Source organism: Ambystoma mexicanum, chromosome 2q, assembly GCF_040938575.1.
Source record: "Ambystoma mexicanum isolate Mex_15411 chromosome 2q, UKY_AmexF1_1, whole genome shotgun sequence".
Lineage (NCBI taxonomy): Eukaryota > Metazoa > Chordata > Amphibia > Caudata > Ambystomatidae > Ambystoma > Ambystoma mexicanum.
In genome coordinates this window covers 850,443,285-850,455,863 of record NC_090924.1, presented here as the reverse complement: position 1 = coordinate 850,455,863, position 12,579 = coordinate 850,443,285, and the positions used below count along the sequence as shown (strand labels likewise).

Genomic DNA, 12,579 nt, shown 5'->3' with positions numbered 1-12,579 from the left:
AAATGTTATTGTAATATATATTTCTTTGCACTTCGATATTCATGCACTTTAAAAGATACAGGTTTACTTCTTCCGATCGAGCACTTTTATTTATTTGGCTTTTTAAAGCATGCATCAGCCCAGAGGCATTGTGGCGCTGTTACAGCAGGTATGTTGGATATGGCAGTATAAAAACATCATATCTGGTTACAGTGACGCACTTATAATAGTACTTTCTTCCTGTGGTATTACATGCACTCCTTTTCCAAACATTTCCATGGGGCTGTCGGGGCGAAAGTAGGGGCACACGATTCTAAATTTATTTTTCCTATTTTTTGTTGGGAGCATTTTTACTCTCCATCTTTATTTTTGGAAAATATTTCACTATTTTTAGTACGTGTCTGATACACCCCTTATCTATAGTGCTGCTCGGAATACCTAACCCATCCTTTAACCCTGCCTGTTCTCTTCTGCTTCTGCAAGGAATACGACAGCAGCAGCAAGCAACAGGATATTACGGGGGACCCAATATATATTTGTAAGGTTGTGTGTTTCCATGTCTGACGCTGGAAGCCCTACTGTGGGGTCCAATTCGGAAACTGACTTCAGCATGAGGGTGACTGGTCCTAGGGATCTTTACTCAGCTAGTCGTAGTGATGGAGTAAAAAAGGTGCTGCAGCAAGGAGAGGTGTGGGATGGATAGGATGGACGGTACCACTTTAATCAAGTGTAAGGACTGTGCTCGACAGAGTGGAGGCAAGTAGAGTTTGCATAACCTTTACTGGTGAGAAAGGAACTCTTAATGTGCGACAGTGGGTACTATATCTGCCTTTTGAAATGATTATCTCGTCCAACACACAACCCACCTTTTCCATTTCCCTGTTGACAAGACTTGTCTCACCCAGTTACCCTCCGTTTGAATTCTTTTCCCATTATCCACCTTTTAAATTTAATTGGGTGCATTTTTTTTGATGTCTTAATACAATAAAAAATAAACTAGATCAGTATGGTGCAAACCGTTCCCTCTCTAAATCTCTTGACCTCCATGGAGATTTCGTTTTTTTCAAAATTATAGAAATGAGTGCCAAGCTGATTGATTTTAATGGCACTAGTTATTCACTAAAGACCTCCAGCAATGGCCTATCACTCTCAGAATTCCCCTCCTGTCTTCCATCTTCTACCATTGCAGTGGACAGGCAACCCAGAGACAGGATCGAGGCATGAGGACAAATGGGTTATGTACAGGTTTACACGCAGTAGCAGGTGGGCAGTCTGGTTTTCTGTTCAGATTTTTTTTCAGGTTTTTGCCCTTTTTGTCTGGACTTTCTTGAGGTAGGGGTGACCATAGAGTTAACCATCTGTATTATTGGAAGGTAGACTGGCAATTTCACTTTTTCTAGACCAATGTGTTCAGCTTTCCCATAGCTGTTGCAATGCTACTACAGTAACATTGTCTTTTGCTTGTATTTCACCTTTGACATCTGTGCAAGATAATAGATGCACTGCTGCAATATGACAGTGAGCGAGCCTCTCTTGCAGGGTAAAGGTGATCCTGTTTCGTTACCTCTGATTTCACGGTCATTTTAGGCACAATTGAACATGATGGGCTCTGGGCTGTAAGTGGGGCGTCTGTAAGGTTAGCTACCAGGCAGCGTTACCTGGAGGACACTGGTGACTTATGCACTATGTACGACACTGACCCCAAGCACTTCTCTGCAGCAGCCTTTATGACGGAACAGGGGCTCACGTAGGTGTTCACTCCCCTGACCTAAATCCTCTCTAGTTGAGCTGGGCGCATCTGAAGGGATCACTGAATGCACAAGCCCACCAATAAGGCAGAACTCTTGTAGCGCATTTATTTTTGTATTAGGGCCTGACCACAGATGCTGCTCCAGGATGATCAACCACATTAAGAAGGTGCACCCCGTGGGGCAGAAAAAAAAAATGAATGGGTTGTATAGCCCCCTCTTAAATACTTGTACCGTTATATTTTATTCCGCTTTTACCTCGTACTGTGCTAGACAGCCAGTGAATACATTTAATAAATATTACTGTAGAACTGTTGGCATAAGAGGGAACAGGGACGTGCAGCACTTTATTCAATAGGTGTGCCTACTGTACAGGAGAATTGAAGCAGTGGAAGAAACTGTTGGTTGGCAGGGGTTAGGGGAGGGTTGCTGACTGCAGTTGGACCAGCCACTGGTCAGGGGTGCGGGGGGGAATAAGGTCAGAGTGGTGGGGTAGGTAGAAGAGTTTGGCGGGAGGTGTGGTACCTGGCTTCTACCTTTGCATCTGCAAGATTGTTTACTTTATTCTTACACAGCTGGGTATGATCACACTGGAGCCTTGCATGTACTAAGACAAGGATGGTGGTATTTTAGAGCATGAAGGCCCACCTTGTTCTCCAGTCCATCAAAGTTCACTTGTTTGCACCATTGTTCGTAATTGTTAAAGGGACCAAATGTTTGAACAGTTTGTGGCCCATAATCGCCTTGGCAGTCCTTACAGGTATTAACAGCTTTGCTTGGCCTCTTCTACAAGGATTTTTGGTGTGTGAATCACGCAACAGAGGGACCAATGCTCTTTTTTTTATCAATGGGGCTGGAGAGCAAATGTATAAAGTGGCAGGTGTTGTCGCAACATGATCGCCACACAGTTTATCTCCCAAGAGACCTGACGTGCTTCCCAGACAAAAACCAAAGGATGGAATTTGAGGTTGCACCTAAATCTGATTAACACGGGAAATTCAAGCCTCCAGGAAAAAGCTCACATCCAGAGACCGCTTCTGCTCTATATGCAATGAAATGGTTGTTCAAACTTCGACGCATATGTTGATAGACTGCAAGAACTCTGTTGATCTGAGATGTCTCTTGTGCAGATTTGTGGACAGAGTACACTGGCTGAGCACTGACTCCTTTTGGGACAGGCAATCAGCTGGTCAAGAAACAGGGTTAACCATACAGGTATTGGAGGTGCTAAAAACACTTGGTGTTATTTTTAAAGGAAAAAATAATGTATGGTAGTTAAATTACCGCCTCCCTTTTTTAAGTGAATCTAGCTATGAAAACGATGTATTTGATATGTGAAAAGTCAAATGTTTGTATCTCAATAAATACATTAAAAATACCTATTATAATAGGTTAAGGCCCCATTGCAAAACACTGAAGTAAATTACAAAAGAAATGGAAAGAGAATGTACAGTATCAATCACAGTAACCTGCTTCCATAACATGAGCATAGAATGTATGCAGAGCATATTGGAGTTAAGATAAAGAAGAAAATTCAGCAACTGGAAGCTACTTCTCAAAGTTGATTGTGAGTGCATTGTTCTTAGGTGCCACCTTTGCTGACACTGTAGGCTGCTGGCTTTTTGGGGAACTTTGGCATTGGATCTCGTGTACACTGCTCTCTGGGTAAGGGAGTTGCCTTTTGTGCTCTGGGCGATCAAAACCGTTTCTGTGGCGTGGCGAGGGTATTGTGGAAGTTGCCTGCTTCCATGGTTGAAAAATAAGACCATGCAGAGAGCATTAGTGGTACAGTGGATTATGGGATGGTATTTGAAGCTCTACACAGACCACTTGTGAGAAAATGCCATCTGGTGAGGGCTTGATTGCATGACTTTTTAATTTGTTTATTTTTTATTTGTAGCCAAAAAAAGATGCAGGTAATTTTCTGAAATGGAGGCCTCCTAATCCGATGACTTTCATAATGCTCCTTGAAAAAAACCTAGTGCACCAATGTACCTTTGCCATGACCGTCTCCTGCCATCCACAGCACCTTATCTGCAGTGGAGGCTAAAAGGTCAGATGTGCATTCCTAAACAGCTTTCGGAACACAATGTTCCAACATGCAGAGTTGGTATTTGAATTGTCTGTCCCTCTGCTAAATCTTATAATTATTTACTGCAGCAGCTATGTGACGCATTAATATCTAAAAAAAATAGCCATGTTTGGTTATGGTATGGTAGCTGCTTAGATTACACAATTAAACAGCCAAATGCATTTGCATGTCCTGTTATTGCCAGCTTTGGGGGGGGGTGGGTGTGTGTGTGTGTGTGTGTGTGAGAGATATCACGGTCTGGTCTGGGTGTTGCCACAAGAACCATGTGGGTTCTGGGGCAGGAAGCTTCTCTTTTGGTCTTGCTGAAGAAGGTCCATACATTCCTCCAGGAGACAAAGCAACCCACCCCTAGTGGTCTCCTGGGAACTGGTGCTTCAAAAACAGCCCTGACAGGACAATGGCCCTCTTTCTTGTTCCACGATGCTGATTACTGGAGTAATCTTTAAGTGTGCAGACCAGGTAAGGGAATTGGGGGGGGGGGGGTTGGGGTTAGAGGAGCCCCAGAGTATAGGTTAAGACTTGAGAGAGGTTCGAGCCCCCTGGATTCTGCCAGGGCTCCCTAAACAACCTGTCCCTTCCCCTACTTCCTGTAGGCAAAGCACTTTGGGTGTGACTTCAGAAGGTGAGAACACTTAAAGCAGCCTGGGTTGGCCCCCTGAAAACAGGCTTGCTTTGGACCAATCTGAGATATGATTATGCCTTCAAGGTGTTCACCCTCCTTGGTTGATTAACCTTTTGGACTTTATCTGGAACGCTAGTGTGGATACAATTAATTCCAAAGTCCTCTGTTATGTAGCAGACCTTGCACATTCTTGAAACTCCCACTAGACCTGCAGGGCCGGTTTCTTCATTTAAATAATCTACTCGATTTAAGAGAAAAACAGTTGACCCGTGGTGATGGATGACAAAATGTTTACTAGTTATTTCTGTAAAATGGTGCACGGCTCCATAAACACAGTTCATATTTGACGCTATGTTGCCTCTCTAAGGTCAGCCGTGCACAGTGAAACTATTTGACATTAACTGCAAACAGGTTTGTTTGCATTAAATGTCATAAGTTTCAAACATCCCCATACTTGCCGTCAAGGTTAGTGCTGTGACACATTAAACGTCCTTCATAATATCTCCTCGCCAAAGCGAGTGGGCTAGTAGATTTTGCAAGCCCTGTGTAGGTGAAGATGGAAGGCTTCAAGGAGGATTAACGTGCCTCCCTACCCACCCATATGGCACATTTGGGTTGAAACAGAGGACCGAGGCACCTCTGCTGTCTGTGCACTGGATCCAGGTTCCTGCTGAGTGAAGGTGTAGGACAACTGTAGGAGCCAGACTATCTTCCTGGAGTGGAGGTGCAGCCCATTCCTTCCCTGGAAACTTTGGACTGGGCCTCCCAGCAGCTCAGAACCCTGTTTATTGCCTTATGACAGTCTGAGTGGGCTTGACCATGTTACTCTGAGCCATTGCAGGTACTGCAGTGCTGCTTTGGCCAGAACTTCAAACCACTCACCTGCTTCTTCGAGCCAGCTATAACCAGTAAAGTGCAACTCCACAATAATGCGACCGCTTGTTACACTGTGGAAGCACCTGACTCACTGCTTCCCGAGTTCCATCTCAGCCAGACCTGAGCTGCTGGAAGCCATTGATTCGCCTGTCTCCAATGACAAATTGACCATTCCGAAGATGTCTTGACCTGACTTGTTGGGAGCCTATCGACTTGATTCATTTAGAATGCTGATTAATAGACAACCTCCATCTCAAAGCAGCCTTGATGATGACTCTCCACTGGAATAGCATGATTCAACCGTTATGACACTAGCACGACTGCCGAAAACCACAAAGAAGCCTGGCACAATGTTGTCTGGCCGCTAAGACCAGCAATTAAGGTATTTGCGATTTTATACAACCCCACTCAAGACATTTTTAAGTACTTTGACATTTTCTGCTCAAATCTGTTGCTGCACCACTTTCCGGGCCACCTTTTCTATCTGCATTTTCTTTAAAGATGTGGGTTTTTGTGTTTTTTGTCTTTAGTTGTGTGCGTTGTAGTTTAATGAAAGTTCCTATTTTTGTAGAACCTTGGTTGGACATTTGGTTTATTTTGGTGGCACCATACCCTTGTGTTGCATTGGTACCAGCTTTCACCTTTTCTGAAGAGTATTGCCTGCCCTCTGCCTACACTACCAAACGAGGCAAAGGAGTTATGCCGTCTATCTGTGCCTGTTTCACATTCGATTGAGGTCACTGTTAGTTTAGTACTGGTTTTGGGGCTTGATGGGTGCTTTAGCCACTGCTCGTACTGCTACTCTTTCAGAGCAGTAGTCATTTTGTCACACCATTGTCCTGGCAGCAGACACATTTGTATGCAAACTATGGCATCCCTTGACATGCCACAAGTGGGCAGTGCCAAAGTTGTGTGCGAACCGTGGGTAGGGTTGAAGCAAGGACTGCTTCTGCATTAATATACTTCTGGTAATCTGTGTACTCAGTCGGATCTAATGGACCATTTCCTTTTCTTTGGTTTGAGGGGGGGGCAGGTGGGGGCTTGAATTTCCATGATGTGAAAGGTAGACAGTCACTGCCTGTTCAGTTGTGAGGGAAGAGAGTCCAACACTGTGGCCTCCCACCTGATGGACTGGTGTGTGATTCCCTGCTCTTACTGTACCATTGATAGACTTGAATGGTCCCTCGGGTAGGTTCTGCACCGTGACCACCTACAATCTGTTATTCATTGACATAAGCATTGTGTCTTTTAACATTGCAACTACATTCAATTATATGTTCAGAGGGCAGTGTACATAATGTACAGTGAGCACGACCATACTTTTTGAATTTGCAGGTCTCCATGATGTTTTGGAATAAAAGCCCCATGATACGTGACAAGTGTCGGAGATGGCGAGTTGATGTAGGCCTGTCAATCTGACAAGCCAAACATTGCTGAGCTGGAGTGCAACAATGTGTTATGCTAGATGGCATAAAGGATAAAACTGACCATAACGCTAGGGTGTATTTAATTTCAGGTATGCTGTACAAGACTGCACATTTTGCATCTTGATAACACCAATTAGGGGCACATTCTGGTATGCAGTGGTGATAAATATGCAAGCAGGAGAATTCCTGTTTATCTCGTCTCTTGAAGCAACATCTGCTGTGTGCCAGAGAGCCATGCTGGCTAACATAACACTCCTCTCAACTTGAATTATTGTTTTGCACTTTTAACTCTAGGGGCAGCAGCCGCTTAGAAAAAGTGCTGTACTATAGTTTGAAATGATCAACTTTAAGGGTTGAATAGTATGTACATGGAAATACATTACTGACAATAGTTTAGGGGGGGACCCACTGTGTAAATTGAACTGTATTCTCTTCTGCTTCCACCCCAACTCCACACCATCCAAGACCACCGATACTACAGTAGCGGAGAGCTGCACCAAACCTCTATTAATTGGAAACCATTTACAACTTCAATGTTTTGGGTAGCAGAGCAATGATAGCAACATTTACAATTGCTTTCATGGCACAGCAAAGTGAAGGAGCTGAACTAATTGTAGATGACGTCAGCGGGGAGGAGTAAAGTTAATGGTGCTTGGCCCACAATCGTCCACAAACCACTTTAGGGGCCCACTTAAGGGAGGCGGGAAATTAAAGTGGGGGCAGCTGTGGATTTGTTGATTTGCTGCAAGAGAAGCGATGGGGCCAGGATAACACGTTCTCAGTTGTATTGAAACTACGTTCACAAGGACCATGCTGAATGTGTTGCCAGGCTGTGGGTATGTTATGTAATGTAACCGAGTGCTGGAAAAAAATGGTGCGGTTATTGTGTTACCCAGATTATGGGCACCATTACCAATGTGTGAAATGTCGGCTGACGCACAATACACCCTTCAGCCTGTTACACAACCCATTGTGTCGGCAATGACCTCTGATTTGTGGCAAGAGTCAGCACGTGCAGGTGAAGACTATGCTGTTAAATAAATTGCTACAAAATAAGGGGAGCCCAGTTCCTACCACTAATTAAGCTGGGAACCAAGGGAGTAAATTAACCCATTTAACTACTGGACTGCAAAAGTATTCACCCTAGACATATGGCCCATTGTGTACTACCATAGTTCTACACAAACCTCAATTTGTCTGTTAAAACCAAATGTATTGTTTTTCCTTCAGAAGTGGAAACCTACATCTTTCAAAAAACATACGTTATATGATCTATTTGTATATCGTATTACCAGGTTCTTCTTTTCTGGCCATTCCAATCTTGCTGCTTGCAACTATTTTAGTGTCCCGGCCCCTTCTCTGGTGGTCAGTGGTTTCTCTCTCTCTCTCTCTCTCTCCACTGAGACGAGGAAGTACTCCTCTGATGCACTCTCTATGCGTTATAGGGTCCCCAACGCTTCTTGGCTCATTTTCAGGCACTGCCACGTTGATGGCTGGAAGCTGAGCTGCCTCGACTCTTCCCTTTCCGCTGCCAGTCTGCCCATGCCTCCCGTTAATTGTTCGAGAGCTGTTGCACAGTGTCGGTTCTCCCAGCGACTGACGCCGGTCTCTGCCTGGCTTACCTCTGTCTTCAGTGGTTTTGTGGCATTTCCACGTCTGTCTGCTCCCTGCAGTCTGTCATTGTGGGACTACAGTCCACCCCCTGCTGGAGGTCACACCACTGCCTTGCTGTTTTCCACCGGTCCTTTGATCCCCTGCCGTCGGGGCTGCTGGAGATGCTCTTTGCTTTACGCTCACGTCCTCCAGTCTCCGGTCTTTGCTGCTTCTGGTCTGCTGCCTTTGGCAGCTTCCTTGCCTTTCGCTACTCAGGGGCTGGCTTGACTGTTTCTCTTCTTATACTTTGTTGCCAGCTCCCCCCTGGTGGAAAGTCCTTTGTTCTTTTTGACATTTGCATATTCATCCCTCCTCAGGGCTACTTTCTACCTTCTACCATTACTAGCCTGACCAGTACTTTTCACAAGTTCTGTGATTTTCCTCCTCTTTGCCTGTTCTACCTGGGCTGCACTGAGGGTATTGCAATAGGTCATATGTTTATCCTCAAAGGTGTTTGTGATGGAAGGGGCGGGGGGGGCAGAAAATGGGGTTTGACATCAACTGAAGGTCTATACCCTGGTCGTACTTGCCCCCGGGGGGGGGGGGAGGAGAGCTAAGGAGGAGTTCCTCCACTTGAGGTCCTCCCGCATTAAACCACCCTTAGGGGGACTAATAGCGGTGTCACCTCTCTAGCCTTATGGGAAGGAGCCCCCTCATTGGGTAGAAGTGACAACACCCAATGAATCGTCACAGTAGGTTATCCCATTTGCCTCTTCACTAATACCATTTTATTTATTTTTATTTTATTGAGCTTTTGTTAGGCGCCTATACAAGCCAATGGTGTTTCTAGGGTGCACAAGGCAAAAAAGGGGAGGGAACAGGGGAGTAATAAAAAATGGTGGAAAAAACGTAAGGTCCTAGTATGCCTTGTGGCATTCAGACGAGCAAGTGCGGTGTAGACCATTGAATGGAAACATTTTAAGCTAGGCGGGAATGCTATGATTTTCACCTGCGGTCTATTTGAAATCAAAGGCCTAAAAGAGAAAATGGAGAACTTAAATGTAAAGCTTCTGTGTCTGTAGTAACCTATGGAAACTGTCCTGCCCTTTGCCAAGCTGAGAAACAAACACTTGAAGTGGCAATGAGCTTGCCTATGAGTGCTTAGAAGCTGGAGGAGTCTAGCGGGAAGTGTTCTATAAATCGCCTTATTATGTTGAAGCTCATCCGCCCTTCTCCGTGGTTTCAACGTCACAGTGCTGGTTGTGAAGCGGCACGCGTGCTTGACTCTCCACTTCACCAAAGCCTTTTGGAATTCAAACTGGTGTTTATATCGGTGCTTTTTGTTTTGATGTCTAAAAGCAATTAAAACGCAGAGAAAATGAGTGCTAGTACTTGGGGCACAGAAAGAAAATGCTGTAAAGGGGTGCTCCTTATGGACCCTTTGAGGAGCAATTACCATTGTGTTAAAGTTGGCTGTTCTTTTCTGTGCACTGACTTGCTTGCTGGGGATAGTTTTCCATTGTATCCGGATGGCCAGGACAGTTGGAAATGATCCCTCTGGATATCAAATGGCACATGTTCGGAACTGCTTGACAACAGACATTGTTCTTGGGGTAAATTGATCAGTGGTGTCCCTATATTGAGACTTCTTTATTGGCATGCTTGCTATGGTATGGGCTCCTTACTACTTTTCCTTTTTTCTTCTCGCAATAGCTTTACATTTTGAGTTTTGCTGGCTTCCTATGTGTGGTTTTCTTGGTGCACCACACACAGATGTTAACCTCCTGCAGAGTGCTTGATATGGGTTTATTGCAAGGTGTCTCGCCCTTTCACAGGGGTGTGGTTCTAGACGGTAGACGAGCTTGTGTTGAACACAGCTTTTGAACGTAGTTGATGGGGGGGGTCGTTGAGTAGTGTACTGTAAATTGGCTGTTTTATCTGTAAAATATGCAGTACATATAAATAAACCCCAGGTATTACATATGTAGTGGAAAAACCAGAGAGGAAAAAGAGTAAATATGAACCAGTAACACACACTGCACACATTCGTAAGCACTTGTTTTTGGTGCTCATTTCTGGCACCCCAAAATCGAAATGATTTTTCAGACAATTACTTTTGAGAGGAACATGCAGAGTGTATTGCCAAAAGTGCAGGAGTGCAAGAACCATCTAGTGCAAAAAGTCATTCAAGTACAGTACATGTCATCAAAGTATCAACAATTGATTCAACAAGAATAAAAAGACTACACAGCCGACCAGGCATCCTTTTCATAAGCAGCCAAATATCATACTGAAATGATATATCGTCAAAATGTGCAAAACAATGCTGTATCCTGAGCACAAGGTGTACTTTGTTCAGACAATGCTAAAGTAACTAATACCTCTAAGCACCAATAGACTTCAAACTGTGTGCCACTACTCTATTGTGCCACCAGAGTGAATTCACACCCACTGAAAAGAAAGTCTGAGTCCTTCTGGTTCACCACAGTTGTGATGGGGTTTTAATTGCTATACTAGCATTGGTTAAGGGATCTATGCTATCGAATGAGACAACTTTTTTATTTTGATTCCATCATTTGCCAGAATCGGGCAGTTTTTGCTCCAACTATATTGAAAATAACTCGTCTGAATGTAGGAGTTACTGTTATGCTAATGACCACATGTGGATTATAGTGGGAACATTAGGATTAATGCAGATGATGACCAGATTCATCAGTGGGTTCTAGCGTCTTTTGTTAAAAAATGCCTGTATCAATTACTGTCGCAGTGTAAATTGCTCTGATTTTTTTTTCTCTTTGGAAATCTAGGAAAGAGAGAATAGCCAGGCGTTTGGAAGGCATTGAAAATGAGGCTCAGCCCATCATCTTACCGAGCTATCCTGGCTTAGTCACCCATCGATTACTAGAGGAAGACACACCAAGGTATATGCGTGGCACAGATCCCCATGTTCCCCACTTAGGTAAGGTAATCATAGCTTACTTTATTTGTAGATGTTAACATTCATACATTCATGCCACGTTCTGCAAGTCTAGCTGCCGTTTTAATTCGGGTTAGAGGCAGTATTTTATTTGTTCATGTTTATTTATTTTTTAAACTATTGTTGCACAGCAGAGGTAAATGTTTCCCATGTAATTGGCAGAGCTGTACATGCCCTCTACAGGGAAAACGTTCTGTAGACAAATTGATGCAATTCATTTTTGCTATATTTCTTAGATATTATTTGTTTCTTTGAAAGACGTTGAATCTCATTAGAAAATTATTTTTAAAAGAAAAATGTTACAGAAGTATGTAAATTTATGTACAAATGGTGCACATAACATTTGCCATTTTAGCAAACAATTATATCAAGGGACTATGCCATGTTAACAGATATGACCTTGTGCCCTCAGCCATTGTCTCATCCCAATAAGTTGAAATGAGCCACATAAATTGAGGGACCGGTCCTGTAAGTAGAAAATTGGATGCAGCAATTTCAAGATCTCTGCAAAACTTTGCAACACAAATGGAAATCCAAACATGGACAATCACAGTAAATTAAGGAACTGATGACTTAACCTACAGTTACCTGCAACCGTGATTTCAGAAATAAGTAAATGAGTATTGTGAGGAACCGAGGGCGTCCTCACTTCCTCCTCCTAGATGTCTGCTGCTCAGGTGTCTGGGGAAGGACCATCGCTCTTGGATTCAGACCCTGGGGGAGGAGGTGCAAGGGAGGATCACCTGGGTAGAGGAGACTTGGGAAATGGAAGGGGGATGTCCTTGGTTGAGACACAGTAGCCTCCATTTCCATTCCATGATTAACCTTTAGTCCCAGCAGCGTTTATGGGATGTTATCCTTTTCCCTTCGCTTCCTTCCAGTATGACCCCGGAAAATGCCATCAATATAGTGTTACTAGTGAGAGGGTGACTTAAGAGGATGTCTTGGAGCAAGGCCGGGTATCCCACCTTTCATTGTGATATCAAATTCTACCCTCCCCCTACTTTTATAAGTTGTTCCCAGTTGAGTGTATCAAAGCAAACGCTGGTACTGGGGCGCCCCTGGTGCTTCCATAAGGCTGAAATACTGCCGGATGAAAGGAAATATATGTACAATGCAAAGTGAACTCAAAGTGAGGGGTTTTATGAAACGATGTAAGCAAATTGAACTGCAAGTGAAAAAAGTGAATTAAGCATTGAGTGAAGGAAAGTCTTGAGTATACGAAAGGAATACAAGCATGTGCAAAAACCACATGATGAATCCTG

The 12,579-nt window shown here is 43.9% G+C and overlaps 1 protein-coding gene across 5 annotated transcripts in view; it reads left to right on the top strand.

The window, feature by feature from the left end:
• SVIL (supervillin) overlaps positions 1-12,579 on the top strand; it is a 950,451-nt gene that overhangs the window by 233,285 nt on the left and 704,587 nt on the right. For all 5 annotated transcript variants that reach the window (XM_069648084.1, XM_069648081.1, XM_069648082.1 and 2 more), the window contains one exon: positions 11,145-11,296. In XM_069648084.1, coding sequence (XP_069504185.1) covers positions 11,145-11,296 — 152 coding nt within the window. The remainder of the gene's footprint in view (positions 1-11,144; positions 11,297-12,579) is intronic.